The following is a 20,779-nucleotide window of genomic DNA, read 5'->3' as shown; positions in this document are numbered from 1 at the left end:
GAAATTGTTTCCTGATGAAACACTAGATCAGATCAGCCAATATCACTTTCAAAATAATCATATGTAATTTCATTAAATGAAACTGAAAATCCAAACTTTATATGAAACATACAAAGGCATTCTTCAGGCTAATACTGTAATACTGAAAATGTAATAGCTGTGCAAATAGTTTTGATACACTTCCCTGGTATCAGCAGCTACTGTTACACAGATTGGTACATCTGTCATTTTCCAGGTCATTTTATGAAACCAAGGGAGGATGCTTCAAAGGCCACAGTGTATATGAAATAGGTTTTATTGCAAATAATTATTGAAAAGCTATTTACTAGCTGGGCTTCAGCTATATATCTTTCTGTAACTTCCTTAAAACTTCCTGAGGGAAAAATTGCTATAGTAATATAACTTTGTTAATTGGGTTTGGTTTATGTCTTCTGTGTATGGTGGCAGGATGGATGTTTGTTTTAAACAATATGGCTGTCCTTGCATACTAGCTTGCTGTTTCGGGCTTAATCGATGATGCTGGAGAATATCTGAATGAGCTAATTGTTAATTTTTTCTTCTCTTTTCCTCTTGCTTACTGTGCTTTTGCTTCTTTTTTTCTAGATGTTTTTGCTTATTCCTTCTAGTCTGGTTTTGCAGTTATAGACTAAGAAGTGGCAAAAGATCTCAAGATAAACATTCAGGAAAACAAATAGAATAAAGCCTAAGGAGAGCCGAAGTGTGCAAGCTGCTTTCCTTATAAGAAAGAAAAGCAGGGAAATGTCTGGGACAAAGACGGGGGGAGGTTTAATATTCACATATGCAAACCTATATAATTAATATAGTGAATTTTTTATTTCTAATTATCTAATTAATATAATATGTATATGTGCACTTGCACATATATGATAAATTCATATGTTGCTTAAAAAACAACTTCATTAGCATTATACTTTTAGAAGAAGAAGAGTGTGTATAGCATGTACTAGTAAAGAAATTCATTATTTATTCAGGTTCACTAAGTGAAACTACATGCCAGCAAATCTGTATTCCCTCCTTAATCTACTAAAATGATTGATCCATGTTCATTTGTGTAACCGTAGAATCTCTCTCCTGCTAGGTTATCCTGTTGTCTGTTTCTCTTTATCCGATATAGTGCAGTTCTTATTCTCCCTATATTTAGCGTCTGTTACTAATTTAATCTTTTAGACTAATAGTCAATTTATGTTAATCTTCTTTCTTTTTTCCTTGCACTTTTTTATTTTTCTTCCGATGCTTAAAATAGAAGTGGAGCAAAAAGGTAAATAACGTATACAGTCCAAACCCCAGCTCCTTGTTATGTGCCTTATGGATGTTAACCTCTTCCCTTCCCCTCCCCACAACACTCTTATATTATGATAATCAGCAGGATCTCATAAGTACACCTCATAAAGAAGTCGACTGTTTGCAAAAAAGTGACTTGGCTGCTTAAAGTAGGTGGCGGGGTATAGTGTCTGAAGTACTTGGGCTGGAGGGAAGACTCCCTTGCTTTTTTCTCTCCCTTTCTCTTTGTCTTTCTTTCCCTCTCTTTCTCTCACCCTTGGGTAAATTCTTGTTAATCAAGTGTCATCTTGCCTGGCTTCCAGAACCCTCTCCATAGCATGCCATGGTTACAGGGTTTCCTGGTCTGTTTCATTCATTGCTTTGGTTGTGTTTTGTTTTCTCTGCTCCTAATTGCTTTCTCTATATACCTGATGATTTGTTTTGTTCCTTTATTTTTAATCGAGGCACCTCCTTTTTCAGCCTCACCACTTCTTAAAGTTCTAAACAAGTTGATGTGATTTTTTTTGGACTGAAATGACCTAGCACACTGCTGCACACCAGTTAAAAGCTCTGGAGAGTTAATGTGTACTCACTAAAAGTCTGAAATGAAAATGCAAGAGTAGCTCTACATTTTCAGCTGTCTGTGTATGCCATTGAGCCTTGGTCTGTACTAGTGAAAACAGTTCCCATCCACTTTCCACACTGGTACAGCAAGAACATGGTAACTTTAAGAAAAGTGGATGATAAAGGGTGATAATTGCATTAATTATAACATAAGGTATAATCTAGTGCAAATTAAATTGATTTTTTTTTCTTCCTGACACAGTCATTATGATTTACCTACCTTTTTATTTTTTTCTTTTTATTTTAAATTTTTATTATGAGACGGTCTTAATTTGACGTAATTCTTGTCTTACTTCTCTCTGTGACTGTTAGTTTTTGTTTGCCCGGGGACGTTGAAAGCAATTGTGGACTCGCCGTATTTATATGAAGCTGAACAAAAAGCAGGTGCTTGGTGCAAAGACCCTCTCCAGGCTGCAGATAAAATATACTTCATGCCATGGACTCCGTATCGCACCGATACTTTGATAGAATATGCTTCTTTAGAGGACTTCCAAAACGGACGCCAGCAGACGACGTACAAACTCCCAAACCGAGTGGATGGTACTGGATTTGTAGTGTATGACGGTGCTGTCTTTTTCAACAAGGAGAGAACTCGCAACATAGTAAAATTTGACTTGAGGACTAGAATTAAGAGTGGAGAGGCCATAATCAATTATGCTAATTACCATGACACCTCTCCATACCGATGGGGGGGAAAGACTGATATTGACTTGGCAGTTGATGAAAATGGCTTGTGGGTAATTTATGCTACGGAGCAAAACAACGGGATGATAGTAATTAGCCAGCTGAACCCCTACACTCTGCGCTTTGAAGCCACCTGGGAAACAACCTACGACAAGCGGGCAGCATCCAATGCTTTCATGATATGTGGTGTCCTGTACGTGGTGCGGTCAGTGTATCAGGACAACGAGAGCGAGACCGGCAGGAATGCCATCGATTACATCTACAACACCAGGTTAAGCAGAGGCGAGCACGTGGACATTCCTTTTCCCAATCAGTACCAGTACATCGCCGCAGTGGATTACAACCCTAGAGACAACCAGCTGTATGTGTGGAATAACAACTTCATTCTGCGATACTCTTTGGAGTTTGGCCCACCTGATCCTGCCCAAGGTAAGAATTTCTTTTCTTTCTCCTTTTTGATCTCTTTGTGTTTCCGTTCACAGAAATATGTTACAATATTTTTAGTCTGAGATTTAGCTCATGGCACAAAGGCAAGGATGGGTTGTTTGTCTGCACCGTGCTGAGCTGTACAGCATTACAGCAGTGCAAGACAAATTTGCAGAACCTGTGAAGAGAAATAGAATTACTTTATTTGGTTTACAGGCTCATGCTATTCTTTTTATCTTTTACCTTTTTTTATTTTTTTTTTTATGAATCAAGTGTGTAGCTTTTCTATGTTTGAGAATGAGTTGGGGAATTATTTACTTCATACCATCAGTCAGTTTGACTCCTAGAGCTAAACTGAGTTGGAGTTGCTTCATGCTGAGCCCAAAGCCTGTTCCCATCCGCTTGGTATTACCTGCTTCTGAATTGATCACAGCATACATGCAGACCTTTTAACTTCTTGGCGCCAGCAGTGGAGAGCAGTGTGTGCTGGGAGGTCCCAGAGGAGACGTGTGGGGTTAACATGCAATACCAAGAATAAGTATTTTTCCGCAGCCTTATTTGCACAGTTTCTAATGTCGGGTTAGACAAGATTGTCTGACATCTTTTTAGTGGATTTCTCAGTAAGTCCCTTACAATTGCATTTCAGCTCAGTAGAAGTTAGAGCTACTACCTAAAAGGGAAGATACTAACTGTCAAAAGGAAAAAGAAAAACAGAGGTCTTTAGGTCTCAGAAATCCCTAAAAATGACATGAACAGGCACAGCCACATACATCTACATCTACAGAGGAGAGTAAATACCAGGAGAAATGCTCTGTGGCAGAAGATGTATGCAGCAAGGAACAGAATGTTGATAAGCTGCTTTAGCAATGAAGGTAATACTTCATTTCTCTCATCTAAGTGCTATGCATGTTTGGCAGCCATTTTTTCTGCTTCAAAAAAGTAGTAATAATGGCTTCTCCACATGAAAAGTAGCTGTCGTGCTTCAGCAAAGCTGATTCATGCACAGCAGTGCAAACTGTAATATGCACACAATTATGGCAACACACATATAGCTTTTCCAGGTACAAAACTGCGTATGAGGCAGCAGAACAGGGCGGTATAGAACCAATACATTAGTGATCTCCAGAGCCAAGGGTGATCTGTCCAGTCTCTTGCAGACCTCCCTGGCAATATATGGCCAGGCTCAGGCAGGTTCCAGGTGCTCGGGGAACTGGCCAGCTTTGCTCTCTGTACATCGAGCAAGTCCATTCCTCAGGGAGGCTTTGGGGTTGCTCTTAGCAGAGAGATAAACCACCTATGTAATTAAAAAAAAATTATAGCTTTCATTTTGTACATTCTCATGCATGTCACTTTCCATTCAGTTCAATTGAGACAAAAATGCATTCTAAATTCTTCAGAGCTTTAAAACTAAGAGGAGAAAATGGAGGTGCAGGCTCTAAGTAGCTTTTGCAGTTCAGGCAGCTGCTGTGAAAAAGATAATCTTTAAGTCATTGCATCGAAGGAAAAGTGTAAAGGAAAAGCAGGGAGAGAAAAGGCTTTGTGGAATCCTTCCTTTGCTTTAGTAAACCTCCAAGGTCTCCAGTAAGACATTTCATGATGTTTTTATTATGAGAGAGTCTCTAAGATCTTAAGTTACAGTGCATGTGCTGGCCACATCCCATCTGCTCTCAAAACCAGATCTGGGTATCCACCAGCACCCTTTTCTGTTCCTGGGTTCCTTGCTGGCATGCAAGGCAGGAGCAGAAATAGTTTATTCCAACCAGACCGAGGCAAAAATGGGTCCAGGGCACACTGCAGGGTGCTTGCCTCTCCTCTGAGCCTTGTGCCCATTCACCCATGAAGACAGAGAAGAAATATTTGAGTAAGTTATGAGTTTGGGTTTTAAATGCGTTAGGACATCAGTAGATATCTTTTGATTCTGGTCTTTTTAAAATATAGAAACCATATGAAGACACTCATTTTACTTGAGCATATGATGCATATATTCACACCGTATTTTTCCTTAGATAAAGCCAATACCCAATATTTTAATTTTGTATGGGTATGTACATAGCAGATCTAAGAATATGTTTCAGGTCATTTCCTCTTTTGCCTAAGCCAATTGCCTGTAGTTAGAAACTACTAAATGAAAGGAAAAATTATCTAACATAATTGTCCTTGAGATGTACTGCTGTAAGAGTAAGGAGAAATTCTGTACAGTATCTACTTTTATATTTATTTCTATTGTATTTCCAGTTCTTCTTTGTTTCAGCATAAAGTCTGTATAAATTGAAGCTCAGTCTTTTGACTATTACATAAAGGATCTATATGTGTAATATGCATTTAGATTTTTTATCTCATATAGAATTATATCAGCTTTTAAGCACACGATGAAGGGCATTTTTGTGCTTCTTTAATTCTGATTTGGTTTGGTTTTTTTGTGGTCAACTCGGATTTCTTAACCGTCTACTCAACAACATAGGAGTTACGATAACATTCTGTACATCACCTAACACAAGAACCTTCTTTTAGCGTCCTTTGCAACAGTACTTTAATATCAAGTATTTAATGGTGTCACAAGGTCAGTGTCTCAAAATTGGAAGTCATGGCCTTTTCTTTTCAAATGGTTAACTTGGGACCATTGTGGAAGACTCAGTAATCTGTGTTCTCTCCGTTGCCATGTGAGAAATAATGATAGATAAGACACACACTGATTTTTATTTTTTTCCCTATCTGTCTTGGCTATTAAGTTTTTGTATACACCGCAATGTCCAGCTACTGAGTGCTTCAAAAACACCAGTCTTCCTATCTGAAAGACAAATTTGTCATACTTGAGTCGCACTTTCGCCTCACATTTGCTCCAGGGCCAAAACTTGGGCTCATCCATGTCCTGAAACTCCTGGCTTTGTTTTCTTTGTTGTCTCTTTCATTTTTAAATCTCTCTTTTGAAACCTCTGAAATACCACTGCAATTAACCTAATGTCGACCTTGTTCTTGCTGCACAGCTACACCATCTTCTCTTCTTGCAACTTTCCATCTATCCTTATTTTCTTAATCTTCAGGAGAAACTCTTCAGATTTCTAAAACTGTAGGTGCTGCAGACAGGCTACTGCTTTAGTACTCAGACAATGGGGTCTGCTGCCCTTAAAATGCCTCCCTTAACCTCATTCTTTTTATGTTGTTTTTTCTTCTTGCTTCTCTTGGAAATTATAGTACACAGATGTATCATAGAATGATGGAAAGGATCATTAAGTCCAACCATAAAGCTCACCCTGCCGAGTCCACCACTGAACCATGTCCCTGAGCTCCACGTCTGCACATCTGATGCTGAGCAAATGCCCCAGCTGCGTTTGCAAGGGGTCCTCCTGTTTCTGCACTGCTTGTGTCTGCCAAGACAATGCATTTGCAAGGTGTCTGCCAAGACAATGCTACATGTAAAACATTCAGCCTGCAGCTGGTGCATCTCTGGTATAGATGTAGAAACGGTTTTCAGAGCTACAGCTGTCAAGTACCACTCAGATGTTGCAGAAGAGCATGTTTCATAAGGTTAAGTGTAAAAGGCATTTAAAAATCAAACCCTAATTTAAAAATTAAATAAAATACATCAGGCCTTGCAAAAAGCCACTGAAAAAGTGAGACATACCAGAGTATATCCTTGGTAAATTTAGTGGATATATCCAGTTACATTCTTTCTACAGGAGGTAGCAAGGGTCCAATGAATCCTTGCTGAAATAGGAATTTTTAAAGGAATTTTAAGTTAAAAGACTAAGAAGAATGAGGGAATTTTCCATCTAAGAAGTGAATATGAGTATTACATTGTAAGGTTTCCTTGGTAACAAAAAGAAGATAAATCCTTTTGTTCTGTGTTAGTGCATTAGGAGGAGATTTCATCTACACTCATCCCAATTTGTGCTAACTGTTCAGACTGAAGTTTTCTCCCCTTTTGTACCCTGATACCCATCATTAAGTATTATTGGATCACTGCAGGAAGACACGGATATTGTGAGTGTGGACAGAACAGAAACTCAGAGAGTAGCATCACCAAGGGCTTGAAGTAATAGGGAGCTAGTGCAACACCAAGAATCTACAATAAAGCCATGCAGCAAATTAAGTAAATTGGGTCTGTACTGGTATATCAAATCTAATAGACTAAAGATAAATGAAAAAGTGGTTGTACAAGTAAAGACAATATAATGGGGACCAGATAGCACGTTTCTTAACCACAGGTATTTTGCTAATTTTTTTGTCACATTTGTTATCATTTTCAGATGATAATAAATGGCTGTATAAACATTTCACTTTCAATTGAATGGGATTTGGCAGGGTCAATAGAGTACTGGCTAACATAATAGCTGGGACCTATAGGTAATTAGGTGACTCTTAGTACCGTCCCTGCTATTCACTGAAGCATGAAAACAGGTACAGAGCAGTAATAAGCAGAAGGCAGGAAAACTGTGATCTGCACTGGTTTCTGATCCCTGTTGCTTTACATAGCTTCTCCATGTATGACCCCTTTTGAGAATAAAGGTGGGCACATAGATTTTCATGTGTCCGAATAAATTGAAATACCTATAACAACATACATTTAACTGAAAAATCCATGCAGCTGATTTCTCAAATGACCTGGATTCCAGAGGTGAGAATGAAACCATTAGTATTTTCAGAAGTGGCACATCATCTGGGCATTTTAACACAATTGTAAATCTAAGGTCAGAGTTGTATTTTAGGCAGGGATATTTTTGATTTAGCTTGGTTTAGGTTTTTTTTAAAAGCTTGTTTCATGCCTGCTTAGAATAAAAACCTGTTGGCAAGGAATACTAGATAGCTTGTGGGCCTTCTCTAAATCTGCTCTTCACTGTCAGTTGGGGAAAGAAAGTTACTATTCCCCTGCTGTCCTACAGCAATTAAGTTTTTTATAGACATCACACTGTTAAACAGGTGTTAAGTTTTACTCCAGTGTTGTCTTCATTTTTAGTAACAGATAGGATACATAACTGTTTAAATCAGCTGCTAAGAACTGCATGAAACAAATGTAAATTAATTATGCCTCAGTTTGAGTCTTTGGGTTTACTTCTTACTGCTCTTTTCTCTTATTTTCTTAATTTTAATAAGACTGTCTTCAACTGATAATAAGAAGCACCTATTCTTAATAAAAAAAGGAGGCAAAAGAGGTTTCGGTTTTCTCCTTAGCATATCAAGCCTAGTCAAAAAGTCAAAATAGAATCTTGCATTGTAAAAGTGGCTTTTTTGGAGTTGGACAAAAACTACATATCTTCACCCTACTGCTTAGAACAATAGGTTAATAACCTTGACATGGAGTTTGTTTTTCTCAGTTGCAGCCTATTAATCATCACTGCCATTATCTTATACTGGCAAAGTGCTCTGCAAGGCAGTGCATGGGAGCCCGCATATGCCACCGCCCTCAGCTTTCAGAACAAGACACATCAGGTGGTGGCAGCTGTCATGTGTCTTCTTGCAGCTCAGGAGAATGGCCAAGCAGATTAAGTTTGCACAGGTCATTAAAGACAAAATGACCTGCCTTCTACAAGCTAGATATATTCCTTGATGTGTTGAGTTGTTTCTTACTTTTCAACCACCTTCTTTCCCAGACTTCCAGCACTGTCTGAAGTTTCCTGGTGCAGTCTTAAATATGCTGACTTCTTTTTTAAAATTTGATTAAAGAGAAAAGCTCTTAGAAGTTGTCTGCAATTTTTTTCAGTTTTTTGAGAGAGGTGGTTTAAAGTCTTTCTCCTACAATGTGGGATTACTAATATATTTCTAAGTATGTAGTACTACCGTGCTATGCAGGTCATTTTTGAATCATAGGTGATAGGCTTTGAAATTGATTTTAATGGATAGCACGAAAATTGTACTAACTAAAGTTGTGTAATGACAGCAGAATTATTTTAGCTCAGGGTGCAACACCAAATATTTTCTGAAAATTGTTCCCCCACTGCTGAATTTCAAAGTGTTTTTGCGAATTCTAACAGTGATATTTTGCTCCTGAGACAAAACTGTCCTAAACATGACAGGGTTTGAGTAGTAATTGCAATAATGCTAATACATATTTTGATGATTAAATATATATTAATTAGCAGAGTGTATTAGGGGATGGATTGTAATAATTGGTTGTCCTCTGCATCATTTTTCATCCCCACGAGCTCCCTCTTCCCAAGGATCTGATTCAGCAGGCCTTGTTTGACACTTGTGCAAATGATTGCAAATGCTTTTGACAAATGTTAATTGGGGAAGCACTAGAAGGCTGGATGCATTGTAATCAAAACAAAATTAGAGAAGTTTCACAAGATGTCAGGCAAGCACTTGCAGGACAGATCTGAGGGTTTCAATAGTAGCTGGCTATATCACAAGTTCAGCACAATTACACAGGCTCTGCAGAAGTTCCTCATTTGTGAGCAGGAGAGGGATGAAAAGCAGATATCTGCCTTTAGTCTTGAAAAACAGATCATGATGCTCGAAAACTCCACCCTAACTTCATGTGAAAATAAAAAGATAAATTAATATTTTAAACCTCTTAATATAAATGAAACATAATTGAGAAAGGGTTTTGAGAAAATTATTTGCTGAACTACTGAAGTTTAATATTATTCAAAACACTAACTTACAAAACAACTGCTGAAAAAAGTGAGACTGCTCTTTTTTTGGTTTTATTTTATATATGATTTAATTTAGAGAAGCTTTATTTTCCAGTAAGTCAGAGTTCAAGGGCCTAGCAGAACAAGAAAAAAAGTGGAAGAAAAATGCAAAAAATACTTTTCATGAGCATATTTGTTCTCAGCACAACGATCTGTACTTTTCTGTGCCTGTGAAGCATTTTGAACACTAATGAAGATTTGGAAATAATGATAACTGTTGCAGTTACTTTGCTCACTTGCATTGTTTCTCAATATACATGTGAAGGTGTTGCACAGGCATTCCAGACTCCACTAGCATTAACTTTTACTATCTCTCCAAAGCTTGAAAACCCTGGCATGGCTTGGGCTGTACCTCAGCAGCTCCAGCCATGAGTTCCTGCTGTGGGTCAGTGCAGGAGCGGCTGCACATCCTGAGCTGGAGTGATTTGGCCTCAGCCTGTCCTGGTGTTTCATAAAAGAGGAAACCTCAGTCTTTGCCATGGGCTTGTATGAGTTGTGTCTTCATACCTGCTTTATCAAAAAAGGATGTTAAGGCCCCAGATGTTCAAAGAGGAGAACAACACGTACCTGCTGGGTGCAGCCTCTGTTTGGAGCTAATCAGGCGTGCTGCAGTTCTCTCAAGCAGAATGACTGCTGGGTAGGAAGATGTTATCATAATTATTGCCCTGGAAGGTGTGTACTGGGTGACTTGAAGTTTTGGGGTCTGTTTTTCAAAAATGGTCTCGTTAGTTACAGCCCACTGCCTTTGTTGTTAAAGCTGGACTACATTTTTCATGGCACACTGATTCAAATTATTCTGTCTATTGAGTTGTTCCTGCTGCAAATGTGATTAAGTAATCTTTAATTGCTTTGAGCGTGTTTGTTATGTACTGATAACTCACTAGTATGCCTTTAAGCTTTTAGAAATGTAACTATCAATTTTTATTACAGAAGAGATTATTTGGAGAATGTGCTGAAACGTCGTAACAGTGTGAGCTGGGAATAAAAAAAAACACCCAAAAAAAGTCAGTCAAAGTTATATCTTAAACACCCAGAATAGCAATGAGTAATATTAAGATAAAGGAAAGGAGACACCAGAGAATCCTTTAAAGCTGCATAAATAAGTTTTAAATAACTTTTCTTATATATAATTCTGAAGTAATTTACTTTGTTATTACTCTGATTTTTCCCTGTGCAGTGCCTACCACAGCAGTGACAATAACTTCTTCAGCAGAGCTTTACAAAACCACAGTGTCAACGACTAGCACTACGTCACAGAAAGGTCCTGTAAGCACAACATTAGCTGGAGGAGCAAAGGAAGGAAGCAGAGGACCCAAACCACCGCCACCAGTTTCCACAACCAAAATTCCTCCCGTGACAAGTTTTTTCCCTTTGCCAGAGAGATTCTGTGAACCGACTGAGGCCAGGGGGATTAGCTGGCCCCAAACACAAAGAGGAATGATGGTCGAACGCCCTTGTCCCAAAGGAACACGAGGTATTGCCTTTAAAAATATATCTTGATTTCAAGCACACATTTCAAAAATAATGTGCAGCACTCTCATGAGGAATATTTTTTTAATCTCAGGCTGTCACATGATTTTTTGTTACCCAGAGAATGCAGTATCTACAGGCAATGGTCAAGTTACAATCTGCAAACGTCACTTGAGCGTAGCCACAGAATTACCTTGCGCTTGCACTTTTGAGAATCCAGGTCAAATTTTAGGGCATTGCTTGAGGACTATTGTGAAATATGCTTACAGCTGCCATTCTCATTATGAACTCCCCTCTGGATGAGCTCCAGGAAAAATCAAGGGCTTTTTGTTTATTTGCAGAAAACGTCTGGTACTTTTCACTGACTTTTTTTATTGCTCTTTGTAATCTCCATTATTTCCTTAAATTTTTGTCAATTATTGTCAAGTACTACCATTAGCAGCATTCAGAATTTAATGTTGTTTAGGAGGACAGTGAAGCCAATTTCCTGAATGCATGCAGAAAAATGGTTTCCATTTCACTGTAGTTTTCTACATCTGTTGTAGGAACTGCCTCATATCTCTGCGTTGTCTTAACGGGAATGTGGAACCCCAAAGGCCCTGATCTTAGCAACTGTACCTCACACTGGGTAAATCAGCTGGCTCAGAAGGTTGGTTGAAACCTTTTAATCTGGCGTACACTGGTGATTAAGGATTTTAACTCTGAGCATTAATAATTCAGTTTGTTGAAACTGTCCTTATTACTCTGTGTTCATTAAAAGTAGAAGGATTTATGTGTACTCCATGTGCAAAGCACTGGCCAACAGTTTGGTTCTTATGTGTGTTTTAGAATGCCCTCTTGAAATTCTTCTGTTGAATTTGTGATTACATGTTCTCATCACTATTTAAAACAAAGTGGCTTTGCTTGTTTTCAAAGAGCGAGAGCAATACTTGCTTAAAAAATCAAATGCTATAAATCACACAGCAAAACCTGTGCTTTATGGCAAGGGTTTTTTTTTTTCAGTAAAAATTACACTGTAATAAATAGATTTTTGTCAATGAGTGCATTGATAACAGTGGATTAGAGCACAGAACCACTTTCTGTGTTTTCCTTCCCTACTGAGATTTAAAAAGTTTATGAAAACTGGATAATTTGTTGTCAGTACAAGGCTACTTGACTTTCAAATGCCTCAATCACTGGTATGAACAAACAGATTTCTTACTGTCTGATAATGGCAGTAAAATAAAAGTGAGGATGAATAGAAGATCGAGCCCAAAAGTCCCGCTCAGATTTCTGGTTTTGATGGCTGTTAAGAACTGCTTTTGTGTGTCACGGATCTAAGAACCTTTAATCTTCTGAGATAAAGAGAATGTTATTGGTCTCAATTAGTTACAGATTTCAATATATGTGCAAATGGTTATTTCACCACAACAAAGGTACACAGGGAATTGGAATTAGGAGCCCCAAGCAGAACAAGGGACCCTGCTGAGATAATATAAACTGTCATTTCAGATCAGAAGTGGAGAAAATGCTGCTAGTCTGGCCAATGAGCTGGCTAAACACACCAAAGGACCAGTCTTTGCTGGCGATGTTAGTTCATCAGTAAGGCTGATGGAACAGCTCGTGGACATTTTAGATGCGCAGCTTCAGGAACTACGGCCCAGTGAAAAAGACTCTGCTGGAAGGAGTTATAACAAGGTACACACCTCTCATTACCTCCTCCTGCTGGGATAACAATTGCTCTTGGGTTTTGTATTTTTTCCCTTTCAGAAATATTAATCTATACTTTTTTCCTGCATGTGTATAGTTCTGGAATAAGCATATGAGAGAAAACAGCAGTAAATACACAGCGGAAAGTTGTAATTACCTTCTTTAGGGAATAAGATATAATTCACAATAGCTGACTGGTCCTAAAATACATAGCTGTGTCCCATATTAAAATCTGGAATGCATTATAACTAGTGTGAGGGAAATGAGTATTAGCTCTCAAAAATTCTGTAACAATTCACCATGTTTATCCAGTGATCCTTTTAACCCTGAACATGTAATAAAATCAGTGGGATTCCGCATAGGTGTAGGGTTTTATTTTAATCAAACTTCCTGCAGAATAATAGCACTTTCTTAGACTTCTAAAGACACCAACATGACTTATAATTGATCTTTATAAAAATGCCTTACTACACATATCTAAAACGTGAACTAATGTTTTCTCTGGAAACATGTTCCAAGAAACATTTCGGAGAAAATGTGTCTTTGTGGTTTAAATACAAATTACAGTGTTATTACCTTTCCTCTTTTTCTCAGAGGAAATTCTGTGTTTCTCAGCCTCTTCCTTGCGTCAGCCTAGTCAGCAAGCCACAGACAAAATATTTTTTCATCCTCCTTTAGAGAGAGAGATCCATGCACTTCTCTGTTATTTTGGCAATAGTTTTATTTACAGTCCCTAGCTGCCCTTAAAATAGTTTCCCCAGAGACAGATCAAGTGCCCACACACAGATATTTTCCTTCGACCTTTTCGTACAAATCCCACCATTTGGGCAAAAGATATCTAGACACCTGAATCTAGACAACCTTTGTTGCTGTGCTGCTTTTGGCTGGGGTAGAGTTAATTTTCTTCACAGTGGCTCGTGTGGGGCTACGTTTCAGATTTGTGCTGAAATATACCTTTGATATCTTTGATAATATAAAGATGTTTTTGTTAATGCTGAGCAGCACTTTCACAGCATCAAGGCCTTTTCTTCTTTTCATACTGCCAAACTGACAAGGAATTTGGGAGTGCATGGGAACACAGCTGAGTCCACCTGACCAAAGGGGTATTCCAGACCATGTGACATCATACTCAGCATATAAAGCTGGTGGAAATTAGGAAGAAGTGGGGGACTTTGAAGTAATGGTGTTTGTCTTCCCAAGTAACCATTACATGTGATGGAGCTTGGCTTTCCTGGGAATGGCTGAACACCTGCTTGCCCATGGGAAGCAATGAATTAATTCCCTGGTTTATTTTGTTTTCATGCGCGGCTTTTGTTTCACCTATTGAACTGTGTTTATATCAACTCATGGATTTTCTCAGTTTTACCCTTGTGATTCTTTCCCCAATCCTGCTGGTGAGCAAATGAGCAAGCGGCTGTGTGGTATTTGGTTGCCAGCTGGGCTTAAACCACAGCTGGGAAAAAACATTTCCTGTGTGATGTTTTTTTGTAGTCATCGTGGACAGAAACTAGATTAATGTCCAGGCTATCATTCAGAATCGGGATTTGAAACACCAGAGTATTTTTTTTTCTCTTTCTGAAGTTTTCCAGAATCTTTCTAACTTCTGATTTTCTTTTTCCTTATTAAAAAGCTCCAAAAACGAGAGAAGACGTGCAGGGCTTACCTTAAGGTATATCTCCTGTGCTGTCACCCTGCTTTCTCCCTGCTTCAGCAACCTGCCACGCTTTATCATCTTGCTGCATGATCCTATGTATTTCAGTCTTTGATAAATGTGTATTGTGCCCCATATCAACTTTACAAATGTTGGCTTTGCACAGGTATAGCACTCAGAAAAAAAAAATTAAGATCAAAGTTCATACCTCTTGTACCTTAACTTGTTCAAATCTAAAAGAGCAGAATGGATTATTATCTGAATTGGAAGTAACATCTCTCTTGTAATAAAATTTTGGGTAGGGGAAAAAAGCTGGCAACTCAAAGAAATTACTTCAGCTTGGTAGAATTTTATATCAAAGACTGTTTAGAGTTAGTTTGCTTGCGTGAAAAATATACATTATATAGCTTGCTTTGTGTGTATTCTTATGCCTAGTAAAATCACTCTTTCTTACAGTTTTAAGAATTGTTACAATTCAGTGACTTGAGGATACAAAGCAAAGAAAACATTTCTCTAACATCGCTAGTAAAATGTCTGGCATGTGTCCCATTAACCAGGCTATACAGAAGGCGTGTAACACATTGCTGCCTGATTTCCAGTTCCTTTCATCAGCTGTAGAATGGTTGCCTACAGTGGCCAGCTCCTTTTCTGCAGTACAATGCCAGCAATGCCACCTCACTCCTATGAAGGGGAGAAAAAAGTCCTTGAACAGACATGCCTGGCTCTGAAAGAGTTTACTGCACATTTTTTCAAAACTTCTCTTAAAATACTGATTTTGACTTGTACCCTCTGAGATGAAATGTAAGAATTATTTTTGGAAAGAATTTTGAAATACTTTACAACACAATAAAACAATTCACACTCTTACTGAAAAGTGATTTCTCTGTACAGGGCACTTCTGTCTTTTATCCTAAAGCCCTGAAATGGATAGGAGATGTCCAGTTATACAGAAATTTGGAAAAAAGAGACAAATATGTGAAAAGAAATTAATTTCTCTAATAATAATAACAATTGTAATAGGTTATTAGAATTTTTTTTTACCAGTAAAGGGTAATCCAGCAGATATGGTTTGAGTAGAGTGGGTTTTTCTGCTTCCTCTTTGTTGCTAAATAGGATCATAAGAAGAGCGGTAACGGGGCTCCTCCAACAGCTGTGTCACAGGGGCTGTGGGGTTTTCCCACCCATTTGCCTCTGTCTGAGAGGAGAAGTGCTTCAGAAATATTAATGGACTGGTGATGACTTTCCACAAGGAAAATGCAGAGTTAGGTTATCCCATAATAAACGAAAAGCATGTCGTATCAATGAATGCATACCGTCAGCGCTATATGGCAATACATGAGAAACCAGAGCAGAACCTTAATTTCCAACTGGTGTCATTTTCTGTAGGTCTCAAATGGGCTTCTCTGCTTAGATAAGACTAATAAACCTCTTGAAATTACAAATCAAAAGCTGACTTACACTATGCAAATGAAGCAAGTTCCCACTTTGTGACAGAGGATTCATTTGTACCTCAGATTAGAGGCTCCAATCTGTATTTCTTAGTGACTAATGAATCTGGCCTCTGCAGACCAATTTCTGTTCCACTCCAGTTAATGGCTGCAGCAGTATCAGTGTGAGCATTTTGACTATTCTGTCTCCCATTAGAGAAAGAAAAAAAGGCTTTAATGCCACTTCGAAGTACCTTCCACCTGCCAGGAAGGTCGTGGTGGCTCACAATGCAGACAGAAAGAGGATATTAAAATGGATTAGGCTAATTAATCTTGCTCTGACAATAGCCTTGACCAAGTTTTCCTATTCGTTTGCACAATATAGTATTCCAGACTGACATCTTCCTGTTTGTATGATGTGTTCTGTTTCCATTTCCAATGCTTTTAAATTGATCAAACAAATTATATATATGCTTAATGACACATTAGGAGCAGGTAAATGGGACAGAGTAAACAGGGTGTTACAGCAGTGCCTGGTGTACTCAGTGCACAGCATACTCAGTGCACACCAACGTTATGCATTAATGTAAAAGCCTGCCTTCAATTGATTAACTGATTACTCTGATTGGATTATTTTGTAAAATAACGTAATCATGTCACTGAATTCTTCTTCTTCCTTATTATTGTTACCTTATATGCAGCTCAGTGAAGCTTAAAACATGATGATAGAGTTGTTACAAGTAAAAATTTTTAAAATACCAGCTTTTATTCAGCTTTACAGTTTTGCCGTCACTGAGAACAGGGACGGTCAGTGGACATCTTGTTTGCTTTATTGATTTCCTTTTGTAACTGACCTTTGTGCAGGAATGGGAGTTGGTAATCCTTCTAAGTATCTATGAACAGGTACAGGAACAGGAGGGGGAGTGAGAGTAGCCAGGGCTAATTTATATCCACTGAGTCAGCTTCATTTCGTGCCTCCTGTAATAAAGAAGGCAGTTTGTCATAGACAGGTAGTTTATAGTGCTGTGGCTGCACTGGCAGGGCTCAGTTCCCAGAGGAGTATTATCGTCATTTTAGCCTAAACTGCAGAGTGCTAATTTTGGCATTAGTATTTTTAAATCGAATTTATACATTTTGACATTAAGATGAAAGCTTCAGGCAAGACTTCTGGCATTTATTTTTACATTTTTCAGCACATTAATAATACCATGCTTATATCTGATACAAAACAAGTCAAATTTGCATGTTTACCGCTTAGAGACCACACAGTGCTAGTGGCTAGCTGCGCTTCTATTCATGCTAATCCAACAAGAGGATGGAAAATATTTTAATGTTGAAAATAGTGTTCTAGTGCCATTAAATCACAGTAAATCATTCTGACAGTTAAGTATTATAATTGTTGCCATATAACATTGGAAATTTTCCCCAGCTGCCTAGGGCTTCAGACCTAATGATAGTTTTCTAATGAATGCAGGCAGTTGTGGATACAGTGGACAACTTGCTCAGGCCTGAAGCTCTGGAGTCCTGGAAGGACATGAATTCTTCAGAGCAAGCCCACGCAGCAACAATGTTACTTGATACATTAGAAGAAGGGGCATTTGTCTTGGCTGATAATCTTGTAGAACCAAGTAGAGTCTCAATGCCCACAGAAAATATTGGTAAGTAAACTTCTTTTCAAGCATAAGTTAAAGTGCTGTGTATTGCTTTACACAAAAGGAGGAAAGAATACTCCAGATAGCGACATACTTTCTGAAGGCTGAGCTGTGCAACGTTTGATGGAAAGGTGAGCACTCCAAAGTGGGGAAAACACACCTTTCTTGTTTGGTTCTTTGAAATTAGCCTTATTCTTTAGTGTCATTAGTACGGTAAAAAATGGAAAGTAGTTGATGTTGCAAAGTTGATTTATCACTGAAAAATCATTAGCAGAATGTATGGATATGAAGAGTACTTAAAAGGCAGGGTATGGATTTTTTAGAGGTAACTGCTTTCTGTAGAGCTGCAGAAAATACTTTTCTGTTAAATGCAAACTGTTCCTGATGAATTTAAATTTCCTTTTTGCAATGCACTGTGCCAGTTAAATATTTTAGGCACTCAGTGTAGGCCAAATGTTTATATTAAACATGACTGCCTTCAGGTGAAAATGTGTTCAGTGAACTACATCTCCCATAATGCAGAATAGCTATGCTCCAGAGACTGCAGAATAGCTGGAGATAGTTGGAGCGTAATTTAGAATTTAAGTGGTGACAGAGAAATGAAGGGGTTTGGTATTAGAGATGTGCAAATATTGTTGCGAAGGATGTGTTAAAGCAAAAATCATTGCTATGCATAAAATTAAAATTCCTTTGACTTCTTACAGAGATTAATGTAGTCTCAGTGAGGTACAAGGAACCTGAAAGTCTGCTAATATGCAGAGTACAAAGATAGAGACTTGGAATAGACTGCAGAAATGAGACTTTTCACGTTTCAGTGTCTGCATATTTGTAACTGTAGAAGATGATTCTGCCTGGTTTTTAATTGAGTAGGAAGATACTGGGAAAGTATGGGGAAAAGTCTTACAGTCTGTTATCAAAGGAACTGCACCAGTTGTTTTGAAGGAATGTGGGTAGAATCATAGGTCTGCCTCGGGATGTACACAAGCAGTTCCATGGAGCTGACTAGACTCTGAATATTACTTCTTGTGATAAGCTGTCTTCATGTCATAATAACGCTTTCCTGATGCCATGCAAGACTGAATTCCTGGTGCACATATATATGTATGGCTTGGAGAAAGAGAAGGCATTTCCTAATTTCATACCTTTTGTCAGTCTATAGTTCAGACCTGCAGCTAGTCTGGTTTAATATAACACAGATTTTGTCAGGCAATTGTCCACTCTCACCTATATGATTTTATCTATCCCAGGAAATCCAGCATTCAGTGGTAATCCCATGAAAGTTTCCCAATATACACTGTGTTATAAAAGTAATGCTTAAGGATGGCTGAGTGGCATCTGATTTTCCAATTTAAATGTTTCTTAGCAGAGCTAATAAAATGGTTTCCTATAAATATACAGAATTAGATTTAGGAAAAAATCAGAAATAATTTTTAGCTGTGTATACTGATTTAGCTAAATACATGGCATACCACTTAGGTATTTTTTGCTGACTGTTTAAAAAACTTTATATCTAAATCAATACTTAAAGTTCTAAATTTGTCAGCAGAGGATACTGCATAGACATTAAGATCTTCAAAACTAGCATTTTACTGCAACACGTGTGGTATCTTTAAGTGGATGTTTTGTGGGCACAAATTTGAACAAGGTTTGATGTCGTTATCACTACTGGAGTGCTGTCATTTTAGCAGTGTGCACTAGATTTAGTTAAAGAAGCTAAGTCTGTGTGATTGAAGCATGCAGTACAAATCTGCCTTACAGACAGCCATGTGAGAAAACTAAATAAAGACTGGGGGGAAAGATTGTCGTCTGGCATATTGTAATCTGGCCAAGAGACTTTCTCTGCATTCTCCTTTTTTAACGCTTCTTTTTTTTTCTCTGTGGTCTGCTCAGTTTTGGATGTTGCAGTGCTCTCTACTGAGGGCCAGGTGCAGGACTTGAGATTTCCTCAGGCTGGTAAAGGAGGCAACTGGATTCAGCTCTCTGCGCGCACCATGAAACAGAACAGCAGGAACGGTGAGCCTCGGGCACGGAGCAGTGGAACACCATTAACTTTTATAAAACCTACATTACCTGGTTAAAACATCAAAACAAAACACAACAAAGCTGCTCTGTGGCTTTTTCTAGATTATCATGGGTACCTGGTTGTTTTTCTTCAAATCCATAGCCTGAAAATACCTCTCAGTTTACTGATGCTTGATTGTCAATATAGCACAGGTTGCTGTCTTTCTATAGACCTCTGTGGCGTGATGATGGGCTTTTTTTTTCTTTTGTAGGGTTAGCAAAACTGGTTTTCATTATTTACAAAAGTTTGGGTCGTTTCCTCAGTACTGAAAATGCAACCATAAAGTTAGGCAGTGACTTGGCGGGGCGGAACAGCACAATCGCCGTCAACTCCCACGTCATCGCGGCCTCCATCAACAAGGAGTCGAGCCGGGTGTACCTGACTGATCCCGTGCATTTCACACTGGAGCACATTGATGTGAGTTATGCTAATGAATTAATGGGAAGGTCATAAAATCAGCAGGAGAGAAAAGCAATGCAGAAAAATAACCTTTTTTTTTCCATTTGAATTTTAAATGTTGGACTAGGTCAGAGACACAAGTTAAGTCTATGAACAGAAAATTAAATGAGCCTGGTTCAGTGATTATTAGAACTTAAGTGTATTCTTAATGAAAGCTAATTCAGTCATCAGCATGAAAATGTAAATGACTAATTTGTTTCTAACTGAAAATTAACTCTTACCTTAGTAGAAGGGTAGAAAATAACTGTTAAGATTCTTGATGGTTTGATGTAGTAAGTTTTATTGACACTTTTTTTTATACATTAATTTTGGACCAAATTATGGAAACCTATACAAATTGTTTAAATTTCATTTATTCAGCAAAGAATAAAGTATGGTATCTTGGTTTGTTTTACTTTAAATTTATGTATATTTTCTTCATGGTATTTTATTTGATGTGCTTCTTTGGTCTTAAGTTTGGCCCTTTCTCTTTTCATGTCTCAATGTGGGGAAAGTAAACAATCACTACTGTGATAACGAAAATATGGTTAGATTTTCCTCTCATTTTGCCTGTTTTTATAAATCTGGTTGGATTGATTTTCATCAAAGGAGATAGGCATTGAAGAGTGAACTTTTTTGTGATATCTGTTCACATGGCTTTGGCCTGACCAAAGGTGAGAATCAAAGGAAAAAAATCCTATTTTTAAATTGTCAATTACAGGAAAAAAATATCTTCAGAATAA

General features: G+C 38.1%; 1 protein-coding gene across 24 annotated transcripts in view; it reads left to right on the top strand.

Annotated features, from left to right (window-relative positions):
• The window catches only part of ADGRL2 (adhesion G protein-coupled receptor L2), a 314,082-nt gene that overhangs the window by 264,246 nt on the left and 29,057 nt on the right, over window positions 1-20,779 (top strand). For 14 of the 24 annotated variants that reach the window (XM_032117278.1, XM_032117285.1, XM_032117271.1 and 11 more), the window contains 9 exons: window positions 1,265-1,279; window positions 2,218-3,018; window positions 10,825-11,121; window positions 11,663-11,766; window positions 12,609-12,794; window positions 14,437-14,475; window positions 17,359-17,542; window positions 19,427-19,549; window positions 19,810-20,015. In XM_032117278.1, coding sequence (XP_031973169.1) covers window positions 1,265-1,279; window positions 2,218-3,018; window positions 10,825-11,121; window positions 11,663-11,766; window positions 12,609-12,794; window positions 14,437-14,475; window positions 17,359-17,542; window positions 19,427-19,549; window positions 19,810-20,015 — 1,955 coding nt within the window. The remainder of the gene's footprint in view (window positions 1-1,264; window positions 1,280-2,217; window positions 3,019-10,824; window positions 11,122-11,662; window positions 11,767-12,608; window positions 12,795-14,436; window positions 14,476-17,358; window positions 17,543-19,426; window positions 19,550-19,809; window positions 20,016-20,779) is intronic. The other 10 variants (XM_032117279.1, XM_032117296.1, XM_032117282.1 and 7 more) reach the window with 3 other exon arrangements.

The sequence above is a fragment of the Corvus moneduloides genome, chromosome 9, assembly GCF_009650955.1.
Source record: "Corvus moneduloides isolate bCorMon1 chromosome 9, bCorMon1.pri, whole genome shotgun sequence".
NCBI classification, from domain to species: domain Eukaryota; kingdom Metazoa; phylum Chordata; class Aves; order Passeriformes; family Corvidae; genus Corvus; species Corvus moneduloides.
The sequence above is the reverse complement of the archived record's forward strand: the minus strand, read 5'-3'. Positions and strand labels throughout refer to the sequence as shown.